Raw genomic sequence first — 15,600 nt, forward strand, 5'->3', positions numbered from 1 at the left:
CCAATTAGATTTTTGGTATAAACAAAGATCAACTCCCATATATTTGCAGATCAAAAAAAAAAAAAAAAAAACTCCCATATATTTTATTCGATGACAAGCGACTTTTTTTGGAATCAACTCCCATATATTTGCAGATCAAAAAAAAAAAAAAAAAAACTCCCATATATTTTATTCGATGACAAGCGACTTTTTTTGGGCTAATGGGAACTCATTTTTTTAGAGCCTAAACTAATTTTACATAAGTTTTATCATAAAATTTTTATAATCTATTTACCTAATCCTAAAACTTTCAATTGTTGTTTGCTAATATGGCTTGTATCTAGTACTTTTTAACAATGGATAAGCTAAGATGTAGACACATGTCCAAAATTGGACACGTGTCTTAATCGTATTGTGTCCGGTGCAAAAATGCATTGGACACAAGCTTCATCCCCTACTAAAAATTTTACTTAAGCCCTAAAATTTGAAACTAATTTTTGCAATTTGAGACCTCTAGATTTATCTCAAACTCTAATGACACTCGCTCCTGATCATTGCTTTTATTATTAGACCAAGACACTAATTGAATTTTTGGTAGAGGCGAGGATTGAACTCCCATATATTTTATTTATGGACTAATTATATTTTCAGTTGAGCTAATTAGAATCCATTTTTTTTAGAACCTAAACTAATTGTACATAAGTTTTACATTAAAATTTTTACAATCTATTTGCTTAACCCTAAAACTTTCAATTTTTTTTTTTTGCCATATATACTTTTATACTAAAAATTTTACTTAAGCCCTAAAACTTGTAACTATTGTTTGCAGTTTGAGACCTTTAAATTTACGGTAAATAAATTTTTTTTACTTAAGCCCTAAAACTTATAACAAATAAATAATCATTTTATTTTAGATCTATCAAATACTTTTTATATCTAACATGTATTTTAAACTTAAAAAGAAAAGTGAATAATTACAAAAACTTACAAGTGGTATAATTGTAAATTGAAATTTTATAAACCTTAGTCGTATTCTATTGTTTGAACAAACTTTTTCAATATTGATACTTACCATTTGATGTGTTATGTGGATGTTATATTTTTGTTAAACTATGTTATTTTGAATTTAAGTTGAAGTATATGTACTTCTTTTGGAGCGTAAAAAACTTATTTCTAGATGATGTTATATATTTTTTGAACTATGTTATTTTGAACGTGAGTTGAAGACTATAAGTGTATGCGTTATTTTCGGAATGTAAAGAACTTGTTTCTTTATGAATGTCATATTTAATATTAAGCGGGTTGAAATGGGTTGTGTTACATTCATGTCAATCCAACACAATCCATTTATTAAGCATGTCAAGTGAATCAGGTCATGTCAATCTACTTCATTAACAAGTTAGATTAGAGTTGAAGAGCTATAACACGATTATTACATGAGTCGGATTCAGGTTAAGGCATTTAGTCAAATACTCTTACCTCGACACAACATGAACCCGACATGCTATCTCGAATTAACACCCCTAAATTTGCCTCAGACTCCAACAGAGGTCTTATTCTTTCTTTTCTTTTTTTGAATAATGATTGGTGTAACATCTTTCTTTTTCTTTTTCTTTTTTTGATGGGAACATCTTTCTTTTTCTATATATAGATTACCCATAACGCCATTTTAAAAAAAAAAACTTTATCTTTATAAAACGAAAATCACAAATTTTGCTTTTTTTTTTTTTTTACTACAAAAGGTAGAAATCCCCCAAAAACTAAAAAAAAAAAATTAAAACTAATAATAATAATTAATCTACAACTACAATTCTACATGTATATTAATGTCTAATTTCAATTTGTGTGTGAGAAAAAATAAAAAGGTTGTGTGTGCACATTAATAATCTTCACAAGGCCAACTCCAAAAATCATCTTAACTCCTCAGCTCTCTCTCTCTCTCTCTCTCTCTCTCTCTCCTTCTTCTTCCTCTTCTTTTTCTTCTTCTTCTTCTTCTCCGATCTGAAAAAAAAAACCTCACCGCACTCAAATCCTTCTTCTTCAACTCTGTCAGATCTCTCTCTATCTCCGAACCTTCGTCGCGATCTTCATACACTCGCGTAGGTTCCGATTTCTCATCACTTTTCTCTCTTTCTCTCTTTGTTTCATACTTTCTTGGATTTTTTTTTTTTTTTTTCGTTTCTCTCTAGGGTTTCCACGAATCCTTTCTGAACCTAGCTTTTTCAGGCAAGTCTATATTTCCTCAGAAACTATTTTATTATTGTTATTTTTCGAGTTTTCGATGCTATTTCGTTCACACAAGAAATCGAAGCGGAAGATATAAAAAATTTTGAAATAGCGCAAAAGGGAAAAAAAAAATTGATAAATAGATTTAGAGGACAAGATAAACTATGTGCCAAATGCTTGTTTTATATTTCCTTGTGGTTTCTCGGCAACCAAACGGAGCATTTGGGGTTTTATGGTTTTTTAAATTTTGTATATTATGTTTGAAATGGTTTGTATTTGCTTTGGAATTGAATTGTTTTGTTGTTGTTTCATTATTTGTAATTGGTTTGAATGTTTCTGTTTATGTGGGTTTGCACTTTGTGGATCAATTTTATTTGAAGTTATTGTTATTAAATTGAAAGGGTGGTCATAGTGATCAATACTGTAAAATGGGTTTCGATAAATGTCTCTTAATAATCCCATGTTTATATAGGAAGCTTTGTAATACAATTTTAGGAACCCAATAAGGTCTAGCTCAAATGTTACTTTGAACTGATGTAACGAGGCGGGTGAAGGTTGAGTTTGTGGGTTCAAGATCACTAGTTATAATAATGTCTTATCCAGAGCATGAGGTGCTCTTATGTCTGTTAAGCCTGGGAGAGGTGGTTGATACAAATGTAGGACGTAATGATTTGTTGTGCAAGGTTGAATGTGGTTGTTAATAGATTTAGAAGAAGTTGGATGTAGGGTAGAATTGTGAGGCAATGTGCAATATAGAATTGTAATTTAAAAGTTTCTCTTAGCCTTAAGAAGAAATAATATTTAGCACCTCTTTGGTATTTCTCTAAAAAATTTGTTTGTAATACTTTCTAGGCAAAAAAAGGAACTCTAAACGTAGACTAGTATGAATAATTGCTATGATTTAGGTTCAATTATTGTGAGATGAAATGGGGAAGACAAGAAGGAGCTTTTGTTGGGCAGACTTTTAAAAGAAATTTTGTTCCTGTATAAAGTGGAATTGTGATATGAAGGGCTTTATAACCAACCCAGCATACTTGAGGCAATGGATTTGTTGAGCTGAGTTGAGCAGAAAGGATGTTGGAAGGAGAGGGCAAATAGGAGTCCAGAGTGTTGTTGTTGTTGATGTGTGGATAGAGAAGCTGATAATGTACTCGTGTGCCTAGCAGAACTGGTTTAATGAAACAGAACATAATTCATAGGAACTGCGAAAAGAAAGTAGTTTGCTCTTTTAGTTGATCTGTTGAATGGAATTTTGGGAATGCTTTTGTAATTAGTTGGGAATTGAGATGAGTTTTGATACATCTCATCATCGAATGTTCTTTTTTTAAAGAGGCAATCCCAATTTAATTGGAATTATTAGTTGAGTTAAACACATGATAGTCGTTGTTTTTGAATCCTATTGTAGCTGGGTCTTTTGATTATTAGGATACAATATGTTGTCTTGGTGACATATAATATGACACTTAGAATTATGTGTATTGTTTTTAGCACAGCAGAACAGGCCATCTAGCAAGTGGAAATTTTTAAGAAAGCGGACCAGTGGCTGAAAGAACTGAATTCAAAAGAGAATTTATTGAACTGTGTAACTGTTGGCATCATGGGAGGAAATCAGGTTTAACAAGTAGTTAAGAGTATGGGCAGAAATTCTTTTTGCTACAATGTTTTCTATTATTGTTTGAAGATTTCCTATTTTGAAGGAACATTACTACTGAAGGGATGGACTTTGGTCAAAAAAGAAGTGTAGGTGTGGTAAATCGTAGAAATCTAGTTCGCATGGGATTCCAATTTTATAATACTCTGTTTAGGAGAATAATTGAGAGAAAAAAGGATATGGTTTACATTTGAGTCCCATAAGATGCAGTACAAGTTGAAGCCCCCCAAAAATGAAACTGCTCTACAGCTAATAAAGAAAAAAAGGCTGCGTTATTGCAATTTTAGCTACTACCTTCCTTGTGATCTATAGGTTGGGGCTCAACATTTTGGGCTGCCAACTGCAATCTCTACTGTTACTATCCTTGAAACTAGTTATACAAGATATTTGACCGTGTCTGCATCCTAACAAAATAGAAGTCACTGATTGATGATGGGGTCAGTGCTTTAAGGCATGAAGCTGAAGCGGGCCAACCCACTAACTTGACAAAACCAGTCCAACCCAACCCGATGTCTTGGGTTTGGTTGGAATTTTATTTTGAACCTTGAGTTTGGTTGGGTTTAGTTTGATAGGTTTTCCAACCCATTTGATTATGGTTATTTTATTTTTTAGTTTGATTTGTTTTAATATATTAAGAATTAGTTTTGATGAGTTTGGAATATGATTTAGGCATATTATGTGAATTGTAAAAATTTATCAAAACAAATGCTTAAATAGTTTATGGAAGTATAAATTTTTATAAGCCATGAAATTTTTAAGCATAATCCATTGACCCAACCCAACCTGTTCCATGTGGGTTGGGTTGGTTTCTACACATGTGAGGGGTTGGGATGTGATGGGAATTTTTATTTTTATTTTATATGTAAATAAATTTATTAAAAAAATGACAATCTAGTACACAGGTTGTATTCAAGAATCCTAAAGAGGGGGAAAAAAACAATTAGCTGGAGCCTAGGTAGTCCATAAAATCTAGGAACCCCTCAATTGAAGAAAACATTGAGCCCGTTGTCTGCCCATATAAAGAATTCATAAAACCTCTGTCCCGTGCCATTCATACCCCTAGACCAAATCTTTAGAAGATGAGAATATGAGATCTCCTTTCATTGGCTGAAATGGATTATGCTAATGTATTTATTTGGCTAAAGGACATTGCAAATTTCTAATATTGGAAGTCTGGCACTGATATGTACCCCCCCCCCCCATTACAAGGCTCTTGGCATATATATATATATATATATATATAAAAGTTCTATGGTTTCGACTAAAGGCATTTTATGTTTTACACATATATGTGGTTAAACTAACTTTTACAATATTTACAATGGGGGAGGGTGGTTAAGCTAACCATTTGATTGCTTTTTGTTTGATATGTTTCTCCTCCTTAGTGGATTCATCTCTCTCTCTCTCTCTCTCTTGGGTTTGCATCAGAGCCATCAAGTAGAAACAATTATTGGTAGTAGAAACAAATAGATTCCTTCTTAACCTGTTCACAAAAGCCAAGTAAAATTTTTAATGATGGTGTGATCATGCAAGTGTATGAATTTTCAATTGAAATGATCTTTTACTGGACTGGTGGCGTTTGAGTAAATTACATCCCTAAGTAAGGCCGCTTTGCAGAGTTAGAGCCTATAAATAGAGGCACCAAGCAATGAAGTCTGTCAACTTGCACAAAGTGCTCTAGCTCTTTCCCTTACAAATAATCGTGAAAGTTTTATCATTGTTCTTCCTTGCCAGCATTATATCAACATGCCAAGGAATCCCCCACCAAATTGGCAGCCAACACAATCCTGGCATTGACTGCCTCAGATGGCATCTAGCTGTGGAAACTAACAACATCTGTGACTGGGAGGTGGCTCCACAAACTTGTGAAAACTACGTTGGACACTCTTGGGTTTGCATCAGAGCCATCAAGTAGAAACAATTATTGTTATTAGAAAAAAAAATTGCTATTCGGATGGATCCTGTCCTTGGGCGCATTACTTCTTCTGTATTTTTTGATTGGTAGATAGTGGGGGAGAGGGGAGGGGAGGTTTGAACCATAGACATGAGGTACCACGAAAGATGCCATTACCATGGGCTATCATTTGAAGCCCCCATATCTACCAGAAAAGTTTTTTGAATGTTATAAAAAAAATTGTTTTGTAATATTTGAATGGATAAAGATGTTTATACACAATCTTGTAATTGCTATGTATGTTTTGAAATTCACATCCATTACTACAACATCTTGAATTGATCAAAATGTTTTTTCCTTCTTTTCCCAGGCTGTCTCAAATTTTTTGAATGATCGTGCAAGGACAGTCAGACTATGACATCGAGCATGCTGAGTGGAGAGAGAAGGTATAATGTTTTCATTTCCCTTTAACTTCCTCTAATATCTTCCTGGTAGCCATGGTCCTTGTTGCTTAAAAATCTTGAATGCTTCTCTTTTATAGTTATCTAAACTGTCACTCACTCTTATTTTCTCAATTTGCACATACTCACAGCAAGTGGTGCCAAATTCGGGGTTGCATGCTTTATTTGGAAGCCTGAGAGTTAAATTATATCCCATGTGATGCATAAGAAGCATCTTCTGTGAGGCACTTTAATGTTAGTTATGAAAATTTTGAACAAGATACCTATTTTCTTAGTTCATGAAAAAAATTGCAGCTCAGACTTTGTATACCAGTAGACTAATAGCGAGTAGTAAAGCATTTTCAATATCTTTAGAACCCAAAACTTTAAGCATTTCTATTAGCATTTATGGATGGATTGAGAGTGTAGTGTCAAATGTTTAGGGGGTGAGTTAAGTTATAAATTGTTCATAATAAAAAATCTATAGATAATGTATTGTGTCTTTAATTCCTTTCATCAAAAGAAAAAAAGAATGAAAAGGAGGGGAATTTATGCTGTAGTTTCACTTATATAGCATGGATGGGTATGGTGGGTTGTCAGCTGAAAAAAAATGGGGATATCCCATGAATATTCATTGACCAGAGTTGTGCTAATAGGAGAGACTGTAATTAATAGGCAATAAAAATTTGCCAACTTCCTATGGTCTGATGTAGATTCATTGACATCTCCTGAGTTTATGAATTTTTCTGGTCACCCTATGGTATCCAAATGTTTGAGTCTACTACTCTCCTTGTATGGAGTGTGGCTTTGTTGCATTTTTCTTGTTTTTTCCTTCCTGTTTTACTTGATCATTGTAATTTTGTTTTTTGATTTTTGCCCCCACAGTACATCCCCAAGTACTTGGGCTGGTTATTTTTTCTTACCTATAAAATAAAAAGAATTAGTCACATGAAAATAATCGAGTACCATGAGGGATGTGATTAGAAAGAGATGTGGATGACTGAGAGTGTGGTAGCATATCCATCTCATGTCAGTAGATCTATTTTTGTTCATTTTTATGTTTTTTCCTGATTAGAGAAATATCATTATTAGATTTTCTGCTAGTGTGCGTTAAATTTTTTAGTCTTTTTATTATTATTATTTATTATTATTTTAATCTCCAGTAACTGCATGTCAATGGTTTCAGCTTTAGTTTTTGTTCCCCTGCATCCCCCTTCCCTTCTTTATGCATGTAAATATCCAATTAGGATAATGCGTTGGATTATTTAGTTTAAATTTGAACTATGATGTTGTCACTTGTCAGTCTTTATTATTGTGTTACTGTTTTTTATTTATTGTTAATTTACTGGGTGTTTATTCTTCTTCACGATTTTGGTGAAAATTGTTCTTATTATCCTTTTTGAGTTTGTGCTGGAGGATACTGTTGGTTAATCTGGTTTTCAGATTCTTTTGTGCTGTAATTGACACACATTCTCACATTGTCATATAATGGTGCCATAATTCATGCAGGTGGGGGGCTGCTTCTGCCTCTGCCAGAAGAGGTGGCATGACTGTTTTAGGGAAAGTCACGGTTCCAAAACCCATAAACTTACCAAGTCAAAGGTATTTGGTTCCTGCTGAATTCTTTATGTTCACTTTACAGATATGAATTGTTTTTGGCCCCCCTAAGATTTTACATCATCTCTCTGTTGTTTTAAGGTTAGAAAATCATGGCTTGGACCCAAGTGTGGAAATTGTTCCTAGGTAAGTACCACATCCCTCAGTCTAGGGTATCTGATCTCTTTGTGTGTGTGTGTGTGTGAGTATTATGATTTGTTTGTGTATCCATATAGTATTATAATGCTGTCACTATATGTCCTGATTATGAATGCCAAAGCAGTGCTTGAGTATATATGTTTAAACTTGTCAGGGGCACCCTTAGCTGGGGCAGTAGATCATCTTCTTCCACGTCAAATGCGTGGGGTTCTTCAGCACTGTCTCCGAGAGCTGATGGTGGTACTGGTTCACCAAGTCATTTAAGTGGCCGTCCTTCATCTGGTGGCAGCAGCACACGACCGTCAACTGCTGGTAGTGATAGAGCTCATGAACCTACTGCTAATGCATGGGGTCCAAACTCTAGGCCATCATCAGCTTCTGGTGCATTGACGTCTAGTCAGACGTCACTAACATCATTGCGTCCTCGCAGTGCAGAAACAAGACCTGGTAGCTCACAGTTATCCCGGTTTGCAGAACAATCATCTGAAAATCCAGGGCCATGGAGTGCTGCTGGGACTGCAGAGAAACTGGTATATTTCTGATTGTAAGCTCATTGTTTGATTCTTTGCATTTTAACAATACTTACAAATTAAGAAGTTTCCTGCGCAGTTTTCTTACTGAAGGATATGCTGCAGTAACAATATATTGTTTCTTCATTAAAGTTGTGCAAAATATGTTATGGATGTTATATTTAGCTTGTTATGTGGGCTGGATGTGTACATAAATCCTTTTTTAACCCCATTTACTGATATTTTTTTTTCTATAAAAAGAACTGTTTAAGCAAACTATATGCAGGACTGAAATGCAATAATTTTTTTTTTTTTTTTTTTTTTTTTTTTTTTTGTGTTAGGGCCGTTTTATGAAACATAGTTTCACTTAAAGTTCTGTGATTGGCAGGCAGTGCCTTTTTCTGTACTTTCAGTAATTAGTTAATATTTTATTGAATAATTCACTGCCTTCAATTTTATGCATAATACAAAATAAACATTAAAAAAGAAAACCCAGACAGTATTTTGCAGTTAAGAGTGATAAACTATGTGTCAACTGATCATAATTTGGAGCATCATGTACCGTGTGTATTTATTAATTATCTAGTAAATTCCGACAAAACTATAGAGGAATTAAAAGAGGCTTTTCCTTTTTATACTTCCTGTGTACTAGGGTTGCTCCACTTTTGCGCTTTTCTTTTAAGCGTATTTTTATTATTAATCCAAATGAAAAAAAAAAAAGGAATTAAAAAATTGTTGGGGGGGTTGGGAAGCTTGTGGTCTTTGGACTAGATGGCATCTCCTCCCTTAATTAGGGGTGGAGGATAAGTCAGGGGTTCAATACCATACGGGTGAGTGAGTTGAACTTGCTAGAAAAAGGATAAAAAATCTAGAATATCATTAATGCAATGACTACTCTTTGTTAGATTCAAAGAAAAATCTGAGGAATATATTGGAAGCATTTCTTTTTCTTGCTTGATTATACCGAAATCTTCAATGGAAATGTATTCTTGGTCTTCATTACAAAGAGCCTTGTAGTTTAACTAGCCTCTCCTGGTGCTTCTAACGGAGACATCCAAGGTTCAAATCCCCTCACCCCCACTGTTGAATTATAACAAAAATAGGTATTCTTGGCCTTCATTTTTTGTTTGTTTTTGTTTTTGTTTTAGTGATATCAATAACCATATCATGATTCACGCATATTGGAAGAGTGTCAAGGATATCTTGAGTTAAATTACAATTTTTGTGGTATCCCTATTTTTTGTCTGTAATGTATCTTTCCTTTGTTTGTTTAGAATCTCTCCCCTCTCGGTTTCTCTTACTTTGTCGCCACTTGTAGTTGCAGTAGGTTGAGGGGAAACAATTATGTGGTATTATATGGGATTAGTTTTTGGGTTGAGTTTTATACAGTATACTCTATGAAATTTCACCCTTGGCTATTCTTATTTTGTTTAAGCAGTTTATATTTGTTCTCTCTCTCTCTTGTGTCAGTTGTATGGCCTGATCTATGTTAGTTATCCACTGTTGTACCTGCAGGGAGTAATGGCACCCAAGAAGGATGCGTTTTCTCTGACTTCTGGAGATTTTCCAACACTTGGTTCGGAGAAGGATATTTCTGGTAAGAATACCGAGTCACAAGGTTATGTTTATCTTCAATTGCCTCCTTAATATTTTTTTAGTGTCATGTTTATGTTTTTTAGTTACTATCATCAGAGTTAAGGGTTAATTTGATGGTTTACACCACTTGCTGTCATTGTTATGTACTTCCTTTCTTGATTGTTATACTTTAACTTTAAAAATAGTCACTTACCTGAAGGATTGAAGCTGATGTCATGCCTATTGTCTCTTTTATAAAGCTTTGAAGAATGAAGAATCTAACTGCATTGCTATTTTTTCAAACTAAATTTTATGGAGCAATTTTAGTCATTTTAGTTATGCATGGTTTGCTTTACTTTTGCACTGTTTGTTAGATTTATGAAAGAAGAGGCTTATCATGGTGGTTCAAGTGTTTTAGTGGAATATTCTATGCAATTCTCTGATTGCTTGATCAACTGTGAATTACACAGACCACGGTTCTCACAGGCGCCCAGGCTCGTCTTCCGGTGGAATAGCACTTCCCAAAGAGAGGAGTGGGGCTTCTACAGTTGGTTTGTGTACATGCAGTCAATTCCCATGCTTTTAATGAAGATGCTGGGTTCCTGTTTCTTGTGCCAATTTCTGTTTTAACGTTTAGCATTGCCTCATTCGAAAAAGGTATTCTCTTATTTCAGGTGATGTTTCTGTAAATGCAAATGTGAAAAGCGGTACTGCAAATTCTTGGGTAAGAGATCTCCCTGCATACAGTGATGAGGGAGTCACAACCGGTGCGGAGAGGTGGCAGGGCGATCCCCACCCATACCCTAATCCTAGTATTCCTCCTCAACATTATGAAGCTTGGCATGGTCCTCCAGTAACTAACCCTCCAGGTTGGTTCCGACCTCCAGGAGGTCCTCCATATGGAGCTCCTGTTGCTCCTGGTGGCTTTCCCATGGAACCATTTTATTATCGCACTCAAATCCCACCTACTGCTCTTGCCAATCCACAGCCAGGTCCCCCACCAGGAGGCGCACCAAGAGGACACCATCCAAAAAATGGAGATTTGTATAGACCTCATATGCCCGATGCTTACATTCGCCCAGGTATGCCAATGAGGCCTGGCTTTTTCCCTGGTCCAGTTGCATATGAAGGCTATTATGGTCCACCAATAGGTTACCACGCATCGAATGAACGAGATGTTCCATTTATGGGAATGGCAGCTGGCCCCCATGTTTATAACAGGTACCCAAGCCAAAATGCTCCCGAGCCTGGCAATTCTCAGGGAAGATCTGGTGGATATGGTTCTACTGGCAAAACATCGGCTGCAGAACATGTGGAATCTGGTCATCATCATGATCCTCGAGGACCATACAAAGTTCTTCTGAAGCAGCAGAATTGTTGGGAGGGAAAGAATGAAGAGAAAAAATGGGAGGGTACAGTTGCAACAAATGCTGCATATGTTGAGAAGGGGGACCAACCAGGAATTTCTTCATTGGAAAATGACCGGAGGTCAGATTACAGAAATGATGAGGAGATGGCTTTAAGAAGAACAGAAACCAGTCAAGAAGTTTCGAGTCAGACTTATGACAACCAACGATCTTATTCTTCTGTCCCTGTAAAAGTAAAGTCTCCTGAAAGTGTGGGAAATATGAGGGGATTGGATGACATTTCGATGACACATTTGGAACACACATCCCCTGGTTTACAAGAAGTTCAAGGTCCTGTTTCAGCTGTTCCAAAAGATTCCTCTCTGATTCAAAAAATTGAGGGATTAAATGCAAAAGCCCGGGCTTCTGATGGACGGCATGATATTACATCTGTTTCCAGTTTGGAGGAGCGAAAGGATAAATTTCAGGTTCAGAATGCCAAGGCTAACCATTCTACAAATGAAGTTGGTAGTGGTTTTGTGTATACCGAGAGAACCCACACCACTGGAATGACAAATTCTGCCTCCCGTGAAATGGGATTTTCTGCTGGAGATAAGAGCCTTGAATCTACAGTAGTCAGTGGAACAACCATCTCCAGGTTTTTTTTTTTTCCTGTTCTGTACCTTGCAGGCTTTCACTAACAATGTAGTAGTTATTTCTGTGTTCGTAAAATACTGATTTGCAGATTCACAGGAGATCTACACATGGTGTGCAAGGCAGAGGTGGTAATCGTGGAAGAGGAGCACTCAATAGCCAAGAGGTTGATGGGTGGCGGAAAAAATTTCCAGTGGTAGACTCTCCAAGCGTTGTATTAGCTTCACATTCTGACGTTCATGTGCATGACCACCATACCTCTGTTGAGGCTTCTGCAAAGTCTGGACCATATCCTGTAGCAAGGGATGAGAGAGAATCTGCTGATCCTGTTTCTGATCCAAGTGATTATCAAGCACAGGTAAGATATCCTTTTTTTTTTTTTTTTTTTTTTAATGTTCCTTGTAGCTTTTATGCTTTTGAGCCTTATGATACTGGTATACTTCATCAGCGTCCTAAGTTGAGAGAACTTGAGCAACGTGCCAAACAACTAAAGGAGGAGGAGGAAGAACGGACAAGAAGGCAAATGGCCAAGGCTCATGCAAAATTGGAAGAGTTGAATAAGCGTAAACAATCGATGGATGGTTCAAATCAGCAGTCAGAAGATGCTTTAAGTGGTGCTATCCAGAATAAGCAAGAATTGAATGTAGTTCCTCAAATTAGTGAGGGTAGCACCGGTAGAGTGGAACAATCCTGTGTTTTGTCCGGTGAGCTACCTCCAGAGAAACCTAAGAGTGCTAACAGGGAACCTTTAGTGCAAAACCAGTCGGGGTCCTTGCAGCGAGATGCTGAATGTGCTGATGTTGCTCATGTTAATAATGCTCCCCATGTTCATGATGGTAATGCCTCAAAGCAGAAGCGTATGAACTACAAACAAAAGCAGAATATTCTGTCAGAAAAGAAAATTGATGAGAAGTCAATTTCCACCCATAATGATGAGGCGCCGAAAAGTCATCCTGATGCAGCAGGTAAGGTCACAGTGTCAGTTGGGGGACTTGCTAGTGAAAGTGCTTTGAGCTGTGAGTCAAGCTTGCCTGTGAATGCAAATGCCATGGCCGAGTCGTCCGTTCATCAGAGAAAGAAGAATGGCAGAAGTGGCAAGAACAAGCACAAAGCGGAGTCAGCATCGTCTATGGCGGCTTTACAATCATCAGAATCAAAAGAAACAAATCATGTTAATGCTTCTGTTGAAAGTGGTAGGCCAAAGGCTTCTGAGTCTGAATTGGATCCTAATTCAATTGAGTCGGTAACCATTTCCAAAGATGCAAATCAGTTACCAGAACAGCGCTTATCTTTACCCAGCGAAGATCATGGTAGAGTGAATAGCCAGGGGAAATCTCAGCAGTCTCGCAGGATGCCAAGAAATCCACATGTTAATAGATCCGCAGAGAGAATCCAGAGCGATGTTATTTGGGCACCGGTGCGGTCACAGAATAAAGCTGACACTGAGGAAGCCAGTCATAAAAATGTAGTTGAGTCCAGTATTTCATCCGTCAAGAGTGATCATCAAGTCCAGAGCAATCCCAAAAAGAGGGCAGAAATGGAGAGATACATACCAAAGCCTGTAGCAAAGGAAATGGCTCAGCAAGGATGCATTCAACAACCAGTGGCATCTTCAATTAATCAGAATACATCAGATGAGACTGTTGGGAAAGCAGATTCTAGTTCTCAATTCACGGAATTTAGTCAACCTGCTAGTTCACCTAGTGGAAAAGTTGGGCTTCCCTTTGAGTCCAGGAATGGGGATGGTAGACAGAATAAGCAGGGAAAAGCACATGGGTCGTGGCGGCAACGGGGTTCAATGGAGTCAGTCGGCGTGCAAAGTATGCAGGAGGGACCTTCTTCATACCCTGATCGGAATGTTCAAAAATCAGTTGAGGATTTCCAACCTCAGAAGCCTGACGTGAATTCAGTGAAAGAGCAACCGAAATATTCTGAAGAAAGTAATGCTTCTGATGGATGGAACATTCACAACCATTCTGATTCAGTTCCACCGGTTGCAGTTTCTGTCATAAAAGATCAGGGAGTAACAGGCAGAACGAAACGGCATCCACTCAAGGGACAGAAAGGTATGGGGAATAATAATGATTCTGATCACAAGAAAATAAATACTCATTCTTCAGCCTCTGAAATGAGTCAGTCAGACTTGCCTACTACTTCAAAAGAAAATAGAGGTCTTGGGGAACGGTCAACTGCTCATTGGCAACCCAAATCTCAGATGTCTTCAGCTAATTATCAACGGGGAGGCAGAACCAATAGTGGTCAAAGTGTAGATGGTGAAGTTGCCTGGACAAACAAAAAGGAGTATACTCCCCAGGGTGAAGTACCTCTGGCAGCACAACAAGACAAGAGTTTAGGTGAAGTTGTACCCCAGCCTCACCATGATGAGTCTCCCTCTAAAAAATGCACTGCAGAAGAAGCATTAAATGTAGGGCATCAAGAGGCTAAAAGAGGTAGAAAAGTAGGTTCGCTAAAGGGACGAACCCACTCCCCGAATCGAGTTCATGTTAGCCCAGTTGAACATGCTCCTGCAAATATTGATGTTAGACATGAGCAACGGTCATCATCAGGGTTCCGCAAGAGTGGAAACCAAAACAATAACCGTTTTGGCAGAGGGAATGAATCTCGTGGAGATTGGAACTCATCTGGGCAAGATAGCAAACATAACAACCAACCTGTAAACTGGGAAAGGCAGAGGCACAATTCACATTACGAGTACCAGCCAGTGGGCCCGTTTAACAATAACAAGTCCAACAATGCTGAAGGACCTAAAGATGGAACTCATAATGCAGGTCCGAGGTTCAGGGAGAGAGGTCCGAGTCATTCAAGGCGTGGTGGAGGGAACTTTTATGGACGGCAAAGTGGCAATGATCGAGTAGATGCTGGTTATGAGTAGTGATGATAGAAATTCCATGGTCAGGTTTTTGTTTGACTATAAACAACTCCATAATTTGTAGTGGATTGATCCCTCATGTTTTCAGGTAGTACTAATTTTTGCGTAGTAGATCTTTTCAGTTATAACTTATTTATTAATCAATTGTCGACTGATGGCTATATGTTGTGCAGGGCTTGGAGCAAACTTGATGTGAAGTGATCTTAGGTGGTTAGTTTCCTCTCATATTTTTGCAAATGTATCTGATCTAAGCAGTGTAATTTGGTCACAGCGTGTTCGCTGTGGAACCCTCAATCTGTCATCTTGTATTTAGTGACCATTATCCCTTTACTATGGAACACGAGAGAGGAAGAAGTGAAGTTTTCTGGTTCCCCATCGTATATCGCAATTTTCAGTTTGTGTTGTGGTGCTTGTGTTGGTGTGTGTGAATTGCCCTCTTTGTGGGGTTCAGCTTAATGCTTTAGAAATTGAAATAGCATGTGTATTAGCTATTAATAGCCAAGTAGCTCAACTAGTGTTTCCAGCAAAGCAAAGACATTCAAGGTTCAAATCTCACTATTAAATATATAACACTAATAACAGTGATCAAACAAACCACCAAGGCATATTTCTCTATCTACAAGCTACTTGACAGTCTTGATTAAATTATTGATTTTCCTATAAAAAGTAAACACTACAACT

The 15,600-nt window shown here is 37.1% G+C and overlaps 1 protein-coding gene across 5 annotated transcripts; it reads left to right on the forward strand.

Moving 5' to 3' along the window:
• Positions 1-1,870: 1,870 nt before the first annotated feature.
• Positions 1,871-15,299, forward strand: LOC111991488 (protein MODIFIER OF SNC1 1). 5 transcript variants are annotated; one of them, XM_024023259.2, is made up of 11 exons: positions 1,871-2,205; positions 6,121-6,196; positions 7,700-7,792; positions 7,889-7,933; positions 8,100-8,475; positions 9,970-10,051; positions 10,500-10,586; positions 10,704-12,033; positions 12,129-12,387; positions 12,478-15,007; positions 15,093-15,299. In XM_024023259.2, the coding sequence occupies exons 2-10, from the start codon at positions 6,165-6,167 to the stop codon at positions 14,920-14,922; spliced, it is 4,749 nt and encodes a 1,582-aa protein (XP_023879027.1). In that variant the 5' UTR covers positions 1,871-2,205; positions 6,121-6,164; the 3' UTR covers positions 14,923-15,007; positions 15,093-15,299. The 5 variants fall into 5 exon arrangements, with proteins under 5 accessions (XP_023879027.1, XP_023879030.1, XP_023879028.1 ...); XM_024023262.2 differs by having other exon boundaries at positions 10,500-10,580; XM_024023260.2 differs by having other exon boundaries at positions 1,871-2,078.
• Positions 15,300-15,600: the final 301 nt, after the last annotated feature.

The sequence above is a fragment of the Quercus suber genome, unplaced genomic scaffold (assembly GCF_002906115.3).
Source record: "Quercus suber isolate HL8 unplaced genomic scaffold, Cork oak 2.0 scaffold_110, whole genome shotgun sequence".
NCBI lineage: Eukaryota > Viridiplantae > Streptophyta > Magnoliopsida > Fagales > Fagaceae > Quercus > Quercus suber.